The 22,890-nt window shown below is 38.3% G+C and overlaps 1 protein-coding gene and 1 pseudogene across 1 annotated transcript in view; both read left to right on the top strand.

Annotated features, from left to right (window-relative positions):
* The window catches only part of HDAC9 (histone deacetylase 9), a 751,983-nt gene that overhangs the window by 724,258 nt on the left and 4,835 nt on the right, over nucleotides 1–22,890 (top strand). Inside the window, exon 25 of the mRNA XM_070424407.1 lies at nucleotides 5,100–5,247. Within this exon, the coding sequence (XP_070280508.1) occupies nucleotides 5,100–5,247 (148 nt within the window). The remainder of the gene's footprint in view (nucleotides 1–5,099; nucleotides 5,248–22,890) is intronic.
* On the top strand, nucleotides 15,302–17,277 carry LOC139016647 (phosphatidylinositol N-acetylglucosaminyltransferase subunit H pseudogene; annotated as a pseudogene).

Genomic DNA, 22,890 nt, shown 5'->3' on the forward strand with positions numbered 1-22,890 from the left:
AAAGATAAGAAATGTTTTGAATCTCAAAAGTATTATGTTAAGTGAAAGAAGCCAGATATTAAAGACTGTGGTTCCATTTATATGAAATTCTAGAAATGGCAAAAGTACAGTGGCAGAATTTCAGTGATTATTAGGGGCCAAGAAGGAGAGTAAGAAGTTGACTTCAAAGGCCAAAGGAACTCTTTGTGGTAAAGAAAATATTACATATTTTGACTGTTGTAGTGGTTATATGACTGCACACATTTGTCAACATGCATCATAACCTGCCCTTAACATTGGTAAGTTTTTACTGACTGTAAACTATACCTCAGTGAAGCTGATAAGAAATAGTCATGAAATGAAACAAAAATATCAGTGTCAAAGGGAAAACTTTTGGTAGATGTGTTATTTCTAACACATATGTCAGCAACTACCTATTTTTTTAAAATTCTTTATTGTTTAAAGTGTTACATATAGTATTACATATGTCTCAGTTTTCCCCCATTGACCTCTCCCCAGCCACTGCCACCCCTCAGCACATGCCTTCACCCCACTTAGTGTCTGTGACCATTTGGTGCTTATATACATGCATACACATCCTTTGGTTGATCTCTTACCCCCCTCCCCACCCTCCCCCCACTTTCCCTCTGAAGTCTGATGGTCTGTTCAATGCTTCTCTGTCTCTGGATCTATTTTTGTTCATCAGTTTATGTTGTTCATTATATTCCACAAATGAGTGAGATCATGTGATATTTATCTTTCTCCGACTGGCTTATTTCGCTTAGCATAATGCTCTCCATGTCCACCCATGCTGTTTTCAAAGTGCTCATTACCAAAACCAAATTGGTTTATACTGAAATCTGATTTTACCTGCAAGGCATCCTCTCATGGCTTCTATCTGACTCTGTGACACTCCATTTATGGCCCCCACCCCTCTAGACTTTCTGCATTCCATTATCTAGTTTTTACCTTTATTTTAGATTCATTCTTTGGTTTACCTTTCACCAGACAAAACACAAAGGCAGAATAATGAAGGCTGATCATCCAGAAGAAAAAAAAAGCGCTGAAAGGTGGGAAGATTACACAGTAGGGAAAATGAATAAAGATAGGGGTGTGAGCAAAGAGGGACTGTGCCTGTCTGGTTTTAATGGAAAACTCTTCTGCCAGCTTTATTACCTTAGAAGAGCAACCCAGTGGTGGCTGGCTACTAATATTTTACTTTTTGAATAGCAGCTCCTGAAAACTCTATTAATAAACCTTGGTTCATTTCTCTTATGTGCTAATAGGCATATTAATCCCATGTCAACTTATATGATTTTATTGCATACATTCCTGAAAGAAAAAAAATTATACCCATTGTGTGAAAATATAACCTATAAATTGGGGGTTTGAATTGGCTGCATTTTTCAGCCTGTGCTATGCATACTTTAATTATTCTCCTTTACAGGTAGAGATAGTGGTTTATAAATGCATTATTAATGCAGAATATTTCCCTTGTTTTTATAGGCTTTGCCAGAGGCCATACTGAATTTAAAGTTTTGGGTTATTTCTGAGTCAAGACCCTCATATACATCTGGATAAAAGCCAAACTTCTAATATTTATTCTTAACTTAGCAGGATATTTTATACACATTATGTTTTATTCAAAAAGGTCTTGGCCATTTAAAAATTGTTGTACTACTCACATACATGAAGATCATGTCAGTCATTCCGCTGAGAGATTGTTATTAATGGTTCATACCTTCTGTCCTGATTGTATTTCAGGATAAAGATGTTTGTTTTGTCTTATAACCAAGAGATCTCCTCTTGAAGAAAAAGTAAAATACTTGCAAATTAAAGCCAATGGTTATTCTAGATGTGCCATATTATCTAAAAGTATTTGCTGACCTCTTCAAGGGTTCATAAGCTAACAGAAAAGTAAGATTTTCTGCCATAATAAATTTATTATAATATCCAAGAGTGATTCATAACATGAGATCAAAAGAATCACAGTCATCGAGAATTAGAGCAGAAAGTGACCTTTCATTGTCATCACCCATGCCTAGCATTTTATAATTGTGAAAAATGTTTCCCAGAATGATCAAAATGCTTTCTCTGAGACTCATGAGGACTCTCCAATCTGAAAATCATGACTTTTAGTTCAGGGTTCTATCTTTGATGGAATTCTTATTAATACTCTTCAATGAGAAAGCATTTGTCTCCAGTTTTATATGAGCTTTGTCAATGACTTATACCTGGTAATCATGTGCTTGCAATAGTATTAGGTTATAAGAAAGAAACAGCAAAAAGATTAGCCTCAACATGGTTGTCTCATTTGGTGCAAGAAACCCATGCCATTAAGCCAATAAAAGGTAGATCAACTGAGTCATATATCTAAGGAAAGGGTAACTGTCATTACCAAAGGTGATTCCTTTGTAAAGAGTATATATAATGCTTTGGCAATGTGTAAAATTTTTAAGTTGGGATTTCATATACTGAGTCTGTCTCTCTATTTTTATATGTAGTAAGAGGAGGGTAGAGGAGGACGAAATAATAGACAACCACAGAGTACAGAGCAAAAGACATTTTGGAATCAGGCAGTCCTAATTGAGGGTTTCAGCTTTTCTGCTTGCTAGCCATGTAACCTTAGAAAAAAATTATCCAACATTGCCTACACAGTCATGAGGATTAAATGAAATTCTAAATATGAAAACACCTAGCACAGTCCTTGGCACATATTCGGAGCTCAGTAATAGCAGTTTCTCTTTCCTGTAATGTTTATAACATAATTTAACCCATAAAACACCAGCTCCCTGTTTGTCAGGGGCCCCATATTAGTCACTCCAGAGAAAAAAAGGAAAGCATGTCATCCAGCATCACCAGCTTCATGGGCTAAAATAATGTTTAATAATAATTTTTTTTGTAACTCAGTACAACTGAATGCACTTATAGACAGAACACAGCATTTCCAACCAGGGCAAGATTATAACACATAGTGACCCGGAGAAGTTAGGGTCTTGTCATGGAACTGTCGATTCAGGGTCATCTTACAAAGGTGAGAGAGGTGGGAGGGGAGGATTAAAGAATAAGCCAAGGTACATGTTCATTGCCTACCTCCTAAACCTCTCTTTAGTCCCTCCTCATTTCTATTGTGTCATTTCCTTTTAATTCAGAAATCATTTCCCCTGGACTTTTGCCAAGATGTGAAATTGGTTTCCTGCCACCACTCTCCTCACCTTCTAATCTATCATCCACGATCTCTCCAGAAGGTTCTGTTACAAACTTAAACTTGATTCCCTACATCTTCTGCTTAAAATGGCCCTCATACCCACAAGGTGAAGTCCAAAATCATTGGCATATTATTCAAGATTGTGTGTTAACTACCCAGCAGTGTCAGTCATCACATCCAGACTTTTTCTGTGTTCCAGTTATGCCTAGCAGTGGACTTTGTACCCCAATAATCTACAGAAACTCAAGTTTCTGCACATTTGTATACAGTGTTTTCTTTTCCAGGGATACCTCATCATCACCACCTCCGTCTCTTTCAGCTTGACTAAATTCCGATGGTCTCTCAAATACTCAGTCAAGTGTTATTTTTTCTGGCAAGTCTTCTCTCACCTTCCCGTCATCATAAGTATACTAGTATGTTCTACTTATTTCCTCTCCAGGACACATGGGTCCTTTTTACACAAAATTGTCATTGTTGGTTTACTAAAAGCGCCATTTCAACTTGACCATGAGTCGCTTGATGCCAGGGAAGCATCATTGTGTCCTCAACATCTGTCACAGCCTTAGCTTTCAAAAAATAGTTTGTGGGTTCATTCATAGTTAAAACTGCGATTATGTGGTCCAAATTAAAAGCTTTATGATGCTCAGACTTGGGTCAGACCAGATGATCACAGCAGGAGACAACTATGTCAGGAGCTGGGGAGATTGGGTCTCCTCCCCTGACAGGACCTTCATTTCTCTGCGAAGCAGGAAGATGAGGAAAGGTCAATCAGGAAATGTTAGTAAGAGCTGGAAGGGTTTGAGACCATCCCCTTGCTCCGTGAAGCCGAGATAATGTGCTGGAGAGCGTTGTCACCGTGAGGTAGTGCTGGGTCCAGAACCCAGTTATCTTTCTTTCTGATCCAGTATTCATCCATTTGCCTTCCTTCTTTGGTGGAGCTTGTTTTGTTTTGTTGTTGTTGTTGTTGGTGGTGGTGGTGGTGGTGGTGGTGGTGGTGGTGTGTGTGTGTGTGTGTGTTTTGTAACTAAAGAAACAATGCCTGCCAACTTTCTGCCTAACTGGTCAGGCTGCAGAGGTAGTTCTAACCTGGTTAAGTCATGTTAGCACCGAGGGCGATTCTCCTGCTTTGATTTGGGGTGACAAAACACTTCCCCCAAAATAGCTAAGGGGCTGCAAGAAGGTCATTAACTCTGCTCTTTCATATTTATCCCACTGGCATGTTCTCATGAAATGACCTCCTATTTTCCTCATTCTCCTTCCCTGCCTCAAAAAAAAAGAAACATCCTTGTGACATATGGAAGGGTTCCAACGTCCGCCAGTGCATATATTAAAGTTTTAAATCAATTATTGTTCTAGTACACACCCTGGGGTTAAGAAAGAAAGAACATCCAGGACTAACAAACCTGATTGTTCTGGCAAAGTTGCCATTCGATTCATGCTGGCATTTCTGGGCTTTTCTTTTTCTTTAATATTCCAACCTCATTAAAAAAAGTTAATGGCTCAAGTAGCAATTTTCAACATTACTATTTCATTCAGTTTCTCCCCAAGACTTCTGCCTCCCAGTCTCTTGAGAGTTTCCAAGGGGGCACAGTGCCCAGAATTTGCTTCGTTAGTTGCAGAGACAGCTGTCAATCTGAGAGTGAGTTCATTAGACCTGGATTATTCCTCACTTATTACCTTCTGAGCAAGGCAGAGACTCCAAGTTGGGGCTATGAGCACTTAACAATTTGGCATTCTTAAACTGATTCTAAGACTTAATCATAACAGTTAAGAAACCAAATGACAACCATGTATAGCATGGTGAATTTTAACTTAACAGCTACTCTGAGTTGGACCTAGATGAGTATTCTGATTAATGCTGCTCTAGCTAAAATTCCAATAAAGTTTGATGCATGTGTGTGTGTTTTCCTAGGCAAGTACTGGAAGTCAGTAAGAATGGTGGCTGTGCCAAGGGGCTGTGCTCTGGCTGGGGCTCAGTTGCAAGAGGAGACAGACACCGTTTCTGCCCTGGCCTCCCTGACGGTGGATGTGGAACAGCCCTTCGCTCAAGAAGATAGCAGGTATGGATCCAGCATGGGGGAATCATTAAGGTCAGTAACCTCCAGGCTCATCATTCATGTTCCTGAACCCCTCTCCAGACTTACCTTCACCTGTCTCCTCCCCTTCTACCACCTGTCTTCTCCAAAGCCACAGATGCCCCAGCACATGCTGTCGGCTGTCAAGAATTCATTCATTTGTTTCCTTTTCCTGGGAAACATGAGCTGGAGCATGTGGTTGCAGTTCACAGAGAAATGGCAGGGATGAGATAAACGGTGAGAAAAATCACTTCTTGTTGGATAATTTCCTGCAGATTATTATGGAAAGAGCTGCTTATGGGCTTACCTTCTATCCCTAGTTATCTATGTTTTTCCAGATGTTATTTTCTTTCTCTCATCCTTTTGAAATTACTGATATAACCAACAGAAAAAGAGAGAGTAGAAGCTGGAGGTATTGTTAGTCAGTCGGATCGCCTATATACATACAAGCTCTTATATGTATGACTGTCATTGAGGTGCAACAATTAGATAAAGATGAAAGTTGCCTCCAAAGGAGAAAGGGATGTGTGTAAAGGAAAGGTGTGGACTTGAGTCTGATTTTATTTCACAGTATGATAAGAAGGGATTGATTTCAGTTAGTCTTCATAGGAATGAATAGAGCTTTCAGGGGGGAAATAAGGTTGACAGATTGCATTTGCTTATTTTCCTTTTAAGAAATGTTATTGGTTTATGCATTTTGATGTTCATCGCACTATCCTACAGACAATGCTATAAGCAGAATTTCTTTTGGGTCTACTATGACCAAAGATACCACAAATGTCCATCCATTAATATTGGTGCTTTCTACAGCTGACTTCAAAGCCCCAATTCCTCAATTTGAACAGTTTGCACTTGAAAATTACTTCTGAGAATGAAATCCGACTCCCTCTGTAAATAACATCACCATTAATTACACAGATCCTGCTACTAGTACATACATTGGCAATTTTCCCAAGAATGCACAAATTTGAACAGTTTTAGCTTTCTTTATTTTACTGAGCATTCAGAGTTTAATGGATTTAACATCTTGTTTTGGTCATGAGCAGGAGATACACTGAATAAGAGATTTCACTTTTATTTTTTCTTACCATAACCACTTAAATAACAGATTACCAGCAGGGAAAGAAAAGTTGCACAGTATTGTATTAAAAGGCACCATCATATGGGCATCTGGAACATAAGGGAAAACTTATTTTATGTCTTTGATAATATGAACTAACCCCCTGCTGTTCCCAGCTAAGAACTGAACCAAGTTCATAATCCAAAGGTGTTGCAATTATTCCCAAGGCCAAATCCAGTTAGTGTCTGTCATTTGAGGGCTATAAAACTGAGGGAACTAGCATCTGTTAGTGTTGGATACAAAAGGAGAATAGCAATTCTTGAGAATTCATTTAATGTAGAGAAATGAAGCTAAATTCCAGCCTAGGTGAAATGAATTATAAGTAATTTTTCCCATTAAATTGCAGAGTTTAAAATAATTAAGAATAACAATGCCCAGGCTGGGTAGCTCAATTGATTGGAGCATCATCCATACACCAAAAATTTGCAGGTTCAGTTCCAGGTCTGGACACATACCTAAGTTTGGGGCTCAATCCCCAGTTAGGGCACATATGGGAAGCAACCGATCCATGATTCTCTCTCACATCCATGTCTCTCTCTCTCTCTCTCTCTCTCTCTCTCTCTCTCTCTCTCTCTCTCTCTCTCATCAATAAAAACATATCGTCGGGTGAGGAATAAATAAGTAAATAAAATCAATTTTTAAGAAAGAATAATATGTCATGAGCCCTACCTAATGTAAAAATCTGAGCACTTTGGCAGGATCTAGCTCTGTACGTGTGCTTGTTTACCCAGGTAAATAGGGTGCCTGACTTCTGCTAATCCAGAGGGACTCAGCCCTGGCTTCAGTTCACAGTGATTTTTTAGCTCCATCTCATGGCAGAGAGAGAATGGGAATGGGAATGGGAATGTTTTGACATACAGGGAAACAGAACTGACATTTGCTGCCTCAACTTCTTATTTGTTTATCAGTTTTAGACAGACTGTATCAATTTTGATTGATTTTTCTTGTGGGAAGGAAAATGGTTTTGCTTGAAATATTTTCTATGGCTTTGAACTCACTGTTTCAGCAGAGGAAAAGAAAAATTATTCTAGAACTGGCTTTTGCATTCCTATTGAACCATGCATGGATTTCATCAGAGTCAGAGAGAAACCTTGAAAGTCACGGGGCATTTATTCCTTTTCAGGGGAATGCTATCTGAATTGTCCCCCGACTCAATATAGGAAAGATGACTTTCAGAATGAGATAGAAAGGTGGATATATTATTGGGCCTTTGTTATGAATGCAATGTTCTAAGTGCACAGGAAATTGAAAAATTAGAAAAATCAGAGAGTTAAATGGATGGAAAAGGGTGAAGGCAAGATTCTTTTTATAGGATATTCTTGCCAGTTATTTTGGAGGATATATTGGTGTTTGGAGTGAGATGACTCATTTTGTACTAAGATTTTGGGTAAAGCAGCTCTTTTCCTGGCCAACTCATATCTGACTCATTTACCACTAGTGAATAAGGGATAAAATGCTCCTGGCTAAGAACCATTGTAAGTATTTTTTGTTCATTTTTCTTGGATGGGGGATGGGGGTGGAGATGACAACACAGAGCAAAACAATCATTTCATTTTTATAACTCATTAGTGGACCATGAAGAATACATTATTAGAAAATGTTGATTTTGGGGGATTCATTCTGGGGATGACTGAAATACAGTTTTCAAAACCTAATTTTCAGATGGCAAAGGACTTGAGTGGGAAAAATGATTGGTGGATCAGCAAAAGAAAAACAAAAACAAAATATAAAAAAAAAATTAAGTAGGCCAAGTTATATGTTCAAAGACTATTAAGCAGATAGGTCTGGTCATATACAGCATATTGTTTTTAAAAGAGAGTTGTGTTCTTAGCAGTTTTTTGTTGGCCAGGAGGCTGTATCTTTAAAAGATTATAATTTGCATTGGTCAGATATGTGTTTCAAATGCTTCTACTTTGAAAAGGTCAAAGCAGTATTCAGGTTTATTCTTGGATACCTGTTCAGAATCTGCTGAAAATCAAGAAAAAAGTTTCTCTGTCAAGTAAGACTTCAGGATGTTCAACTATTGAGTTATTGGAAACACAACTGAAAGTTAGGTTTTTCAAATGTGAGTTTGACCTATTGATTATAGCATGGATCATGTTATGTTCCCTTAATACAGTCTGATCTTGGTTGTTTATTTAATCATTTCATCTTCAAATTCAGGTAACTTTTCCCATGAATGACATAGTTTCAAATCATTATATAATATAAAAGCATGAGAAATATATGACAGGCCATTTTGTATCTTGAGTAACTATCTCATTCAAGAGTATAAAAAAAAGTGTAACAATACACTGGAAAATCCCAAGTATCATCTGTTTTAGCTTTGAATGGCCTATCTGTAGTGCCAAGGACATTGATAACCCCATTTTCCTATATCTGAAGGTTTATATAGAAATATAGACCGCTAATAAAAATACACATTCATGTCTAATGTCTAATATATTAGAAAATCAATTTTGTTTTCCATCCTTTAGGAGTGTGTCTCCAAGGCTTCTAGACACTAAAATATTGCACAAAGTATGCAAGTTTCTGACTTTTCTCTATGATACCATTATTTTGAGCACTTGTTTATCTAACTACACAAACATACCAATATAAATTTTATTCTTAATTTTCATCCAATGTCAACAAATCCTTAGTTGAAAGGTGGGCTGAGATTTGGGCATTCCTGGGAAAAGGAAGGATAGTCGGTCCCTTATTATCTTTTTCCTCCTCTTCCTGGGACCATCTGTTTAATCTCTGTTTTCAGTGCTGAACAGGCAGTCTTGCAACATGTGTGAAGTCTGACTTAGTATTTTCACAGCTATCATCTTACAATTACAGAGGAAGGACAGAGTGTGACTCCACAATCAGCTGGCCTAGATAATAATAATCTCCAACTTAATAATTGTGTGGTCAGGGGCAAGTTACTTGTCGCTCTGGGTTTTATTATCTTTGTCTTCAAAATGAATGGAAAATTTCATAGGGTTTTGAGAATGAAATGACAAAAATACATCCTAAGAACTTAACAGAATACCTGACACATAGTAAGAACTCAGTAAAGGATGGTTTTTATCATTGTTTTCTATCATATTTCTTAGTCTTCACTGTGCTCTGTCTTTTCCCTCCTTTAATACATCATTCATCATAATGATCTATAATACTAGGATATAGCGACTGTACCTGGGCATCTATATATTTAACTGTTCGTAGGTTAAATCAATAGTATAGCCATTAAAAACAAGATTTGGACAAATAATCACTAAGCAGTAAGTTGTTTCAATTAACTAATCTGTGGTTAGCTGCTTTAAGAACTTCCACGATGCCAAAGACATTGTGGGTAATAAACAAATACTTATTAAATGAATAAATCCAAGATAGAAGGCAAAACATTGTTAAACATAACATCAATAACATAACGTTTTGTGATGATACCTAAGCTCTTCTCCCTATTTCTTATGTTTTCTGAAGGAATCAGCATTTTTATAATTTTATGAGTTTATGAATTTTGTGAGTTTATGAATGTGTATTTTACCTTCATTTTCTTCCACAGTACTAATTGACAATGTGCTTTCTCAAATATGTTGACTATCCAGAACCCATAGTACTCACATCATAAACTTGGGTTGACTGGGGAAACACAGCAAAGGAAGAAGGGGGCAGTCAAGTGTCTCTTGGAATGAAAAAAGAATTGACTTTATGGGGGAAGGAAAATACAAAAGGGATGCTGGCAGATCACAGGATTCTCCTCCAACTTACAGAATGAGGAGGAAGAAAATGCGCTTTGTGCATTCTTTAAACACTTCCTGATTTTTTCTATGTGCGAGACAAATGTTGGGAGCCAGGGTCACAAAGCTTCCTTGCCGTCCTCAAAGCATTCACTTACTTGGGGATTGTATTAGTTTCCAATTGCTATCTTTAAAAGCTACTACAAACTCAGTGGCTTAAAGTGGCCAAAGGTCAGAAAGCTGACACAGATCTCTTGGGCTAAAATCAGAAGCTGGATGGGTCGGTTCCTTTCTGGAAGCTGCAGGGAAGAATCTGTTTCTTTGACTTTTCTCGTGTCTAGAGGCTGCCTGCATTCCTTGGCTCAGGAGCGCCTTCCTCTATCTTGAAAGCCAACAACTTTAATCTCTCTGACCTTTCTGCAGTCATCACATCTCTCTCAAACTGAAGAAGAAAAGCTAGGAAACTTGGCTTAAAAAACAAACAAACAGGAAGATTCTCTACCTCTAAAGACTCATATGATTACATTAGACATACCAGGATATTCTATACCAGTGGTTCTCAACCTTCTGGCCCTTTAAATACAGTTCCTCATGTTGTGACCCAACCATAAAATTATTTTCATTGCTACTTCATAACTGTAATGTTGCTACTGTTATGAATTGTAATGTAAATATCTGATATGCAGGATGATCTTAGGCAACCCCTGTGAAAGGGTCGTTCGACTGCCAAGGGGGTCGCTACCCACAGGTTGAGAACCGCTGATCTATACTAATAAAAGGGTAATATGCTAATTAGACTGAATAGACTGACATCCTTCAGGGCAAAGCCATGGTGGCAAGGGCTGAGGCAGAGGCAATTAGGGGCAATCAGGCAGGCAGAGCAGTTAGAAGCGATCAGGCCAGCAGGGGAGAGCAGTTAGGGGTGATTAGGCTGGCAGGGGAGCATGGTTAGGGGCATCAGGCAGGCAGGCAGAGGCAGTTAGAGGTGATCAGGCAAGCAGGCAGAGGGGTTAGGGGTGATCAGGCAGGCAGGTAGAGTGGTTAGGGGCGATCAGGCAGGCAGACAGGCAGGTAGGCGGTTAGGAGCCAGCAGTCCCGGATTGCGATAGGGATGTCCGACTGCCAGTTTACAGCCTAAACTGGCAGTCGGATATCCCCTGGGGGAGTACCGGATTGGAGAGGGTGCAGGCCAGGCTGAGGGAACCCCTCCCCACTCCACCCCCATGCATGAATTTTGTGCACTGGGCCTCTAGTTTAGAATAATTCTCCATCTCAAGGTCCTTAACCTTAAGCACATCTAAAGAGTTAGTTTTGTCTTGCAAGGCAACATATTCATAGCTTCCAGGATTAGGTTATAGATGTCTTTTGGGGCTGTTCTTCCTACCACAGGATCAGACATGAGCAATCAACTATAAGTGACAAGTCATTTTAATAGAGTGAGCTGCAGAATGAAACAAGACCTAACATTGGCCAAGAACTAGGGACCAAATCATAGGATTAGGACAAATGAGCCAGGGTGAAAGAAAATGTAGGATTTTACCTAGTAAATAAGAAGAAAGGCAGCCGAGAAAGAGACACTATTGTGTGTGTGTGGTTTTTTTTTTTTTTTAACTTCTACTGCCAACACAGTCCAGAGTACCTTCATCTTTTATCCAAATTCACAGTAGTTGCCTTACTAATTCCCATATACATTTTGCCTCTTTTCTAATCTATTTTCTACACAGCAATCAGGGAGCTCATGCAAACTATTCAAAAAACAACGAGAGAGCAAATCTTGCCATGCCTCCACTTGAAATGCCTTTCCATCCATTAGCATTAAGATTGGCATCCTTAAGAGGACCCATAACCCTGGCATGATCAGACGCTTACCTTTATTTTGTGCCTTATCTCTGACATCTTTCCTCTTTGTTTGGTGATCTGCTTTCCAACATGACCTTGTTTCATTTTTTTAACTAAGATATACCTGATAAACCTGAGATGCACAACTCAAAATATTTGTACTTATTCCATAGTCACATACACACCACCCACAACAGATCAAGAACATTTTCATCACCAAGGAAGTTAATTTGTGCATCTTATTAGTCAATGCCACTTTCACCAGAAGTAACCTCTTTTTTTTTTAACACTGTAGATTAGTTTTGCTAGTTCTTGAATTTAATCTAAAAGGAATCATGTAATATATATTGCTTTTTATCTGGCTTTCACTCTACTAAGCATAATGTGTTTGAATCCATTCAGTCAGCAGTTTGTTCATTTCTATTATAATTCATGATTCCAATGTATAAACAAAACCTAATTTCTTTATTCATGCACATGTGGATGAGTGTTTGACTTGTTTCCCATTTGGAGTTGTTAATTTTATTTCTGCTTTTTAAAATTGAGATATAATTGACATGTAACATTGTATTACTTTCAGGTGTACATCATAATGATTTGACATTTGTGAATATTGGGAAATAAACACCACAATAAATCCAGTTAACATTCATCACCACACATAGCTACAAATTGTGTTATTTTTTTATGAGATTTTTTTTTAAGATTTACTCTCATAGCAACTTTCAAATATATAACACATTATTATTAACTATGTAGTCTCCATGCTGTACATAGATTTCCATGACTTATATTTAATTATAACTGGAAGTTTCTACCTTTTGGTCACCTTTACCCATTTTGCCCTACCTCTGGCAACCACCAATCTGTTTACTGTCTAAGTTTAGGGTTTTGTTTTTTTTAGCTTCCATATGTGAGATCTACAGTACTTGTCTTTCTTTGTCTGACTTACTTCACTTAACATAATGCCCTCAGGGTCCATCCATGTTATTGCAAATGGCAAGATTTCCTTCTTTTTTAAGACTGAATAATATTTCATTTCATATATTTATATGTATTGAAGTATTCAGCCATATGAAAGATATGTATATGTATATATACATATATATATATGTATATTTATGTGTGTGTATCTAATTTTTGTTATGCATTTATCTATTAACTAGAGGCCCGATGCACGAAGATTCGTGCAAGAATAGGCCTTTGTTCCCCTGGCTGCCAGCACCGACTTCCCTCCAGCACCTGGGACCTGGGCCTTCGCTCTAGGCCAGAGCCGCCGCCTCCATCTTTGTCGTGTCAATTTGCATATTCCCTCCTTATTGGCTGTGGGTGCTGCCATCTTTGTTGCGAAGTGATGGACAATTTGCATATTCCGTCTTTATTAGATAGGATAAACACTTTGGTTATTTCCATGACTTAGCTATTGTAAATAATGCTACCATGAACATGGGGGTACAGATATCTTTTAGAATTAGTATTTTCATTTCCTCCATGTAAATACCCAGAAGTGGAATTTCTGGATCATATGGTAGTTCTATTTTTAATGTTTTGAGGAACCTCCACACTGTTTTTCATAGTCATTGCAAAAATGTACATTGCCACCAACAGTGCACAAGGATTCCCTTTTCTCCTCATTCTAGTCAATACTTGTTATTTCTTATCTTTTTTATAATAACCATTCTAACAAGTAAGAGGTGATATCTCATTGTGGTTTTGATTTCCATTTCCCTGATGATTAGTGATGTTGAGCACATTTTCATGTACCTGTTGGCCATCTGTCTGTCTTGTTTGGAAAGGTGTCTATTCAGGTCCTCTGCCATTTGGGGCTATCATGAATAAAGATGCTATGATTTTTCTTTTTTTAAATATATTTTTATTCATTTCAGAGAGGAAGAGAGAATCATTCATTAGCTGCCTCATGCACACCCTCAACTGGGAATCGAGCCCAAAACCCAGGCATGTGCCCTTGACCGGAATTGAACCCAGGACCCTTCAGTCCACAGGCCAATGCTCTATCCATAGAGCTGATTTTTCTTTATTGTGGTAAAAAGCACATAACATTTACCATCTGAACCATTTTTGAGTGTACAATAACTACCATTAAGTATATGTCCATTTTTGTGCAACATATCTCTAGAAAATTTTCACCATGTAAAACAGAACTCTAAGCCTATTTAACAATAGCTTCCCTTCTCCCCCTCACCCCAGCTCGTGGCAACCATCATTCTGCTTTCTGTTTCTAAGCATATGACTACTTCCCTTCTCCCCCTCCCCCCAGCTCGTGGCAATAGCTTCCCTTCTCCCCCTCACCCCAGCTCGTGGCAACCATCATTCTGCTTTCTGTTTCTAAGCATATGACTACTTTAGATACCTCATGTAAGTGGAATCATTCAGTATTTGCCTTTTTGTGACTTGGCTTACTTTACTTAGCATAATATCCTCAAGGTTCATCCATGTTGTAGCATATGTCAAGACTTCCATCTTTCATATGGCTGAATACTTCAACTTCAATGAATGAGTGTACAAGTATCTCTTCAAGATCCTGTTTTCAGTTCTTTTGGATATATACCCAGAAGTGGAATTATTGAATCACATGGTAATGACATTTTTAATTTTTTGAAGAATCTAACTCTCTGAAATTTTGTTCACATTTTTATTTTGTGAACAGAAGCACTCAATTTCTCTGACACATACCTAGAAGTGGAATTGCTGAGCTGCAAGGGAGCCATGTTTTACTTTGTAAGAAACTTCCAAAGTGCTTTCGAAAATGGCTATGCCATTTTTCATTCCTATCAGCAATGAATGACAGTTCCAGTTGCTTCATATCCTCACCTACACTTTGTATAATCAGTCTTTATAACTAAGCCTTTCTAATGGGTATTCAGTAGTATCTCATTGTGGTTTCAAATTTTCTCCAAAGAGCCATATTCATGTTCACATCAGAACTTCTTGGCACATACCCTTTTCTCTGTTTGGATTACTTATCTTGTCTTCCTTATACTCCCACTAACTCTATGCTGGCTTCTCCATTCTCTTCCACTTATAGTTTAGATCTCAGATCAAATATTTATTTCTCTCCTTGGAGAATGTCCACTGACCATCAATCCCAAAATTAGATCAGGTCTCCTGCTTTACTTTTTATGTCTCCTCTGTAGTTCTAGTGCCTAGAACAGAGCCATATGAATAATATATACTCAGTAATTATTTCTTGAATCAATGAAAAGTTCAGTATACAAAGGCGTGCCAGATTTAGGGGAGCTGTGGGGCTTTGGAGTGAGCCCTCATAGCTGTGGAAAGGTAAACTATGACAGCCATGCTAGAAAGCAATTTACTACCAGTTAGTATATGCAAAGCATATGATGTAGTAATCATGCTCCTGGGAATGTATACTGAAGACATTCTCACCAAGGGTCATTCGAGTACATGTTCTAAAAAGTTCACTACAGCTTTATTAATGACTAGAGGCCCGGTGCACAAAAATTTGTGGACTCGGGGGTCGGGGGGCTCTAAGTCTGGCCTGTGCCCTCTCGCAGTCTGGGACCCCTCGGGGGATGACCACCTGCTGGCTTAGGCCCGCTCCCCAGGGGATTGGGCCTAAGCTGGCAGTCAGACATCCCTCTGGCAGCCTGGAAGCCCTCAGGGGATGTCCACTTGCCAGTGGGGAGCAGGCCTAAGCTGCAATCAGACATCCTTAGTGCTGCTGAGGAGGTGGGAGAGCCTCCCACCACCACCACTGTACTGGCAGCCGTCAGCCTGGCTTGTGGCTGAGCAGAGCTCCCCCTGTGAGAGTGCACTGACCACCAGAGGGCAGCTCCTGCATTGAGCGTCTGCCCCCTGGTGGTCAGTGTGTGTCATAGTGACCAGTCATTCCCAGTCATTCTGCTGTTAGGGTCAGTTTTCATATTACCCTTTTATTATATAGAATAGAGGCCTTGTGCACGGGTGGAGGCCGGCTGGTTTGCCTGAAGGGTGTCCCGGATCAGGGTGGGGGTCCTGCTGGGGTGCCTGGCCAGCCTGGATGAGGGGCTGATGGGTGTTTGCAGGCTGGTCACACCCCCTTCAGGGTGGGGGTTCCCACTGGGGTGCCTGGCCAGTCTGGGTGAGGGGCTGAGGGCCGTTTTCAGGCTGGCCAAGCCCCCCCCTGGTGACTCTCCTTTTTTTTATTCTGGGATTTATTTACCTTCTATAATTGAAACTTCGTTGCTTTGAGTGGAGCTCAGAGCTGGTCGGGAAGCTTGGCTTCCTCCATCACTGGAGCAACCAAGCCTCCTGCTCGCTTCAGCTCCATGGCTGTCGGCCGCCATCTTGGTTGGGTTAATTTGCATATAGTTGCTCTGATTGGCTTGTGGGCATGGCTTAAGGCATAGCTAAGGTACGGTCAATTTGCATGTTTGTCTTTTATTAGTGTAGATGGGTAGATAGGAGGAGTCAAACCCAGGGCCCAGTATTGGGAGAATGAATAGTTAAAATGGGTGAATGTACACAATGGAGATGCCACATAGCACTTGGCAGCTACAGGCTAGAAAAACATAAATACACCACTGGGTGAGAATATTAAGCAAGATTAATTATACCTGTGTATATAAAAATAAAATTTGCATAACATAAAAATACTGTATATGCCCACAAAACAGTAATACATAGCATTGAAGAATGTCTTGTGAACAAAATCATATACAAAGCATGCATTATATTGCTTGCCTTGGAGAAGGACAAGGAAGTAGAATATAGGGATTAAATTAAACCAGTAAGGATTTGGGCCGGTGGCTGTGGCGGCAGCCAGAGCAGTGGACCGTAGGGGTACATGCAGTCCCATCATAGAGGACGAGCTGAGCTTCTCAGACATCTATTACTCCCCGTCCTGCTGCGAGTTCTGCCTCAGCTGTCCTTGGCTCTCACTGCGCTCACTCACCAATGTCACCTGCTCCATGTGGTTGGTGGCTCTTCACCCTCTGCGAGAACAGCATGATTCTCTCCGCTGCCATAGTCATCACCCTCAGAGGCTTGCTTGGTTACCTCAATTTTGTGAAGCTTGATCAGAAGACTCTGTTAATCACTGATTCCCTTGGCGTCCAGATGACTTTATCCTATGCCTCTGGCAAAGAAAGCACCACCCTCATTGGGGTGGGTAAGGTGAAGGATGTTATCATTAATGAGGCTATTTACATGCAGAAGATGACTACCTACCTCTGCATTTTATTGAATGATCCAGTGGAACCAAATGGGATATCCCAAGTTGAACCTGTCTTCCAGAGTGCCAAGCCCCAACTGAACTGCTTGATTGACGTGTACAGGAGCTGCCAGGAGACCCTGGCACACCAGAAAGCCACATCCACAAGCCCATGAGCCCGGCTTTCAGAAGGCCCGTACTGTCTTCCATGGGAAATGACTCCTAAGCCCCTGGGTGGTGTGTTTTCTGTATTCAAACCATCATGTGGACACGGGTCTAGGAACCGGGATGGAAGCAGTGGACCTGAGAGACACAGAGCAGGTGACTGGAACCCAGCTCACTGTGTGATGTTGAGCAAAGCATTCCTGGTATTTCAGTGCCCCCTTGTAAGGTATGTGTACTTCACCAACTGAGAGGAGACCGTAAGAAACGATGTGTCAAAGGTCATGTTGACAAAGAGCACTTCGTGAATTTCCTAAGCACATTCAAGTTTACTTTTTGTTGAAATTTGTGGAGCAAGACAATGGGAAACTGATATCAGATCTCCTGAGAAAGATAATTTCCAAATGTTTAAAAGTTAAGAAAAAAAGTCCAGCCCTTCAGAAGACTGGTCTCTGTCCCCCTAGCTCCTGTGTCTGTACAGTGATAAATATGATGCCTCTCTTAATAAACAGGTCTCCTTCAAAAAAAAAATTAAACCAATAAAATAAGATGTATCTTACTAAATGACATTATTAATATTAATTAAATACTGTTTTAAAAATCATAGGATATGAAATACCCATTTAAGGGGAAATAAAAGAATATAATTTTATGCTATATCTTAACTGAAGTTAAATTCTTTCTGATTTTTATTTGTGTAAAATATCATAACCTATGATTGGTGGACTGAACTAATTCTTCCCTTAGTGTATAAAATGTTTGCCCTTCATTGAAAGAAGACCCTTAATGTTAAATTGGCTTGCTGTAGTAGAAGTTTATATCTTTCAATTAGTTGAACTATTGTACTAAAATTTACTTGTAGAGGTTTTATTTGGACCATACTATATCTCTACCTCAGTTAATTAAAAATAGAGTTAAATTCAAAGATATAAAGATTAATATCTCCCCTTCCCCCATCCCTTTCCACAACTGTGTCTTTGTTCATCAAGGTAAACGTTTATGATTGCAGTAGAGAGCCCCCCCCCCACTTCTCCAGATGATTGACGGAGAGAGCCCCCCCACTTCTCCAGATGATTGACAGAGAGAGCCCCCACACTTCTCCAGATGATTGACGGAGAGAGCCCCCACACTTCTCCAGATGATTGACGGAGAGAGCCCCCATATTTCCAGAGCAGCTCTTCTCACTCTTTCACCAAAAACAAACAGTAAATGGTCATCCCAAGCAAGTTCATTTTCTAAGTGTTTTGTAAAGATGATTTCTTTAAAAGTCACCTTTTAAAAATATTTAGACATATAAAACTTTTACTTAGGGACAAGGATTGAGTAAAAATAGCACCACCTACATTGGTAGCCATGGATATGAGAAGGGAGATACTATAACTCATCACAATGGCAGACATAAATAACACAGTTATTCTGTAACTATTTAACACTTTACAGTGTATAAAGCATGGTCTCTTCAATTAACTCACTCGAACCTCATACCCTTAGGTCAGGAATTATTATTTCCATTTTAAAGAGAAAGTGGTCATCTAGAGATAGTGATTTGCTCAAATTCAATTTTTAGAAAGTGGCAAAACTGGGACTTAAACCTTGAGATCCAGGATATTTTCCTCATTTGCTATGCTACTAACACTACTTCCATGCTTCAAAACATGGAGAGAATTGGCTAGTTATATGCATGTGTATTTGATTCATTAGAAGGTGGGGAGCAGTAAATGGACTACTTTCAAAAAACGGTTACTATAAAATTATTTTGAAGGAAAGAGACACATCTGATAGAAAGCTATATATTGTACTGGCACGTCCACCTGTTTCAACAGAAGAGGCTCCAGTTCTGCCAGTGATGGGGTTGCACTGCAGACACCCTGATGCTGTCCTCCTGCCCCAGAACCAGAGCAACAAGAATCATGAAGAATCAGGGAAACCTGACACCACCAAAGGAACACAGTAAATGTCCAGTAACTGGTCCCAAATAAATGAAGATACATGAATTGCCTGAAAAAAATAATTAGAAATAATTGTTATAAAGATGTTCATAGAGTTTTAAGAGAACACAGATAAACAATTTAACAAAAAAATCAGGAAGAACAAAATGAAAAATACAAGAAAGAGATAGAAAACCTTAAAAAGAACCAAACCAAAGTTCAGAGCTGAAGAATACAATAACTGAACTAAAGAATTAAGTACAGAGCTCAACATTGGACTGAGCCAAGCAGAAGTAAGAATCAGCTAGCTCAAAGTCAAATCATTTGAAATTATCCAGTCAGAGGATCAAAAGGAAACGTAATGAAAAAGAATGAGGAAAGCCTGTTGGACTTATGGAGTGCCATTAAGCAAACAATTTTTGAATTATTGGAGTCCCAGGAGGAGAAGAGAGGACAAGGATGAAAGGGGCAGAAAACTTATTTAAAGTAACAATGGCTGAGAACTTCCCAAACCTGAGGAGAGATTTGGACATCCAAGTTTATGAAGCTAATAAGTCAGCCCAAAATTTCAATCCAAAAGGATCCTTCTCCAAGATACATTATAATAAAGCTGTCTAAAATCAAAGACAAAGAGAGGATTGTAAAAGTAGCAAGAGAAAAACAATTCTCTCATACAAGGGAACCTTTATAAAACTACCAGTGGATTTAGCAGCAGAATTCTTGCAGGCCAGGAAAGAGTGGGATGATATAGTCAAAGTGGTGAAGAAAAATACTGCCAAGCACAGCACTTTACCCAGCATAGCTGTCCTTCAGAAATGAAGGTGAGATAAAGACTTTCCAAAACAAAAGCTGAGGTTGTTCATCACCATAAGACCTGCCTTACAGGAAATGCTGGAAGTTCTTCAAGCTGAAAAGAAAAGATGATAACAAGTAACATGAAAATATATAACACACTGGTAAAGGTAAATATATAGGCAGCTTCAGAATATTCCAATATTATAATAATGATGCTATGTTAATCACATAACTCTAGTATAAAGGTTAAAGGACAAAAGTATAAACACAGGTATAATTTGTTAATGGATACACAATATAAAATGATGTAAATTGTGACATCATAAATATAATCTGTTATCAGGTTAAAATAGTCTGTTATGTCTATAAGATGTTTCAAGTAAGCTTCAGGGTAACCATAAAACAGAAACCTATAGTAGATACACACAATCCAATGAGAAGGTAATCCAAGTATACCACTATGGAAAATCATCAATTGAAAAGGAAGACATCAAGAGAGGAAGATAGGAACTACCAAACAGACACAAAACAGTTAACAAGGTGACAGTAGTAAGTCCTTAACAATCATTAATTATTTTAAATTTAAATGGATTAGTTATGCCAATCTAAAGGCATAGTGTGACTGAATGAATTTTTTTTTAAAAGAACCAATTATATTACTGCCTACAAAATACTCACTTTAGTTTCCAGGTCACACATAGCCTCAAAGTGAAGGGATTAAAAAAAAAAAAGATATTCCATGTAAATGGAAACCAAAATAGAGCAGAGGTAGCAATAGTGGTATCAGAAAGAAATAAGACTTTCCGTCTAAAACTGTAATAGGACACAGAAAAGGTCATAGGGATAAAGAGGTCAACTTGTCAAGAGGAAACAACAATTGTAAATATATATGCACCCAAAATCAGACACCTAAATACATTATGCAAATACTAACAGATCTGAAGGGAGTAATAGACAACAATACAATAATAGTAGGGGAATTAAATACCCCACTTTCTACACCAAATAGATCATCCAGACAGAAAATCAATAAGGAAACATTGGACTTAACCTTTAGACCATGTGAACCTAACAGACGTACACAAAACATTCCATGCAACAAAAGGAAAATATATACATTTATTTCCATGTTCCACATTCCCCAGAATAGGTCATATCTTAGGTCACAAAAAATTCTTAGAAAAATTTAAAATATTGAAATAATACCTATTATCTTTTCTGACCATAGTGGTATGAAATTAGAAATCAGTAACAGAAGGAAAACTGGAAATTTCACCAATATGTGGAAATTAAACACCTGTTTACAACTGACCAACTAATGGATAAAGGATTAAATCAAAAGAAAATTTAAAAACTTATCTTGAAACAAATGAAAATGGAAACGCAACATAGCAAAACTTATGGGATGTAACAAAAGCAGTGCTAAGAGGCAAATTTACATCAATAAATGCCTTTATTAAAAAATAAATACCTCAAATAAACTAAGTTTACTAACCTTAAGGGACTAGAAAAAGAAGAAATTAAGCCTAAAGTCAGCAGAAGAAAGGAGGTAAAAGTCAGAGCAGAAATAAATGAAATAGAGAATAGAAAAACAATAGAAAATCTCAATGAAACTAACAGTTGTTTTTTTTTTAAAGATTTTAAAATGCCAAACCTTTAGCTATACTCGCCAAAAAAAAGAGAAATAAAATTATAAATGAAAGAGGAGACATTATAACTGATACCACACAAAAAGTGTCACAAGAAACTACTCTAAACAATTACAAGGCCAACAAATTGGACAACCTTAAAGAAATAGATAAACTCCTTGAAGCATACAACCTAGCAAGTTTGAATCATGAAGAAACAGAAAATCTAAACATACCAATTACTAGTAAGGATATTAAATCCGTAATCAAAAATCTTCTAACAAAAGCCCAGCCCCATGGTTTTGCTGGGGAAATCTTCTAAAAATTTAAGGAAGAATTAACACCAATCCTTCTCAAACTCTTCCAAAAAAATTAAAGAGGAGGGAACACAACCAACTAAATTTATGCAGCCAGCATTATCCTGGTAACAAACCAGACAAGAATAGTAAGTAAAGAAAACTATGTTCATATTCCTGTTGAACATAGATGCAAAAGCCTCAACAAATATTAGCAAACCAATTTCAACAGCACATTGAAAGGATCATACACTGTGATCAAATTGTGTGCAAGGATGGCTCATCGTATGTAAATCAATCAGTATGATACACTACATTAATATAATGAAGGATAAGAATCATATGGTCGGAAAAAGCAATGGACAAAATTCACTATCTTTGATAATAAAAACTCTCACCAAATTGGGTATAGAGGTAACATACCTCAACATAATAAAGGTCACATATTATAAAATGTTGAAAAATTTCCCTCTAACATCAGAAATAAGATAAGTGTCTCTGTTTGCTGATGACATGATCTTGGATATAAAAAATGTTGAAATTCCACCAAAAAAAATCTGTTGACACTATTAAACATTCAGTAAAGTTCCAGGATACAAAATAAAATCTATACACCAAAAACAATGAAGAATCTGATTAAATAAACTGAAGAATGCACAAATAAATGTAAATGTATTCCATGTTCATGAATTAGGAGAGTTTATATCGTTAAAACAACCATACTACCCAAAGTCATCTATAGATTCAATGCAATTCTTACCAAAACTCCAGTGGCATTTTTCACAGAAATAGAAAAAATCCTAAAGTTCATATGGAACTACAGAAGACCCTGAATAGCCAAAACTATCTTGAGAAAGGACACAGCTAGAGGCATCAAACGATATTAGAAAGCAAAAACAATCAAAACAATATGGCACTGGCATAAAAACAGACACATAGACCAATGGAACAGAACTGAGAGCCCAGCAATAAACCCTCAC

Source organism: Myotis yumanensis, unplaced genomic scaffold (assembly GCF_028538775.1).
Source record: "Myotis yumanensis isolate MYYU_CA2020_CCGP unplaced genomic scaffold, mMyoYum1.0.hap1 SCAF_9, whole genome shotgun sequence".
Classification (NCBI taxonomy): domain Eukaryota; kingdom Metazoa; phylum Chordata; class Mammalia; order Chiroptera; family Vespertilionidae; genus Myotis; species Myotis yumanensis.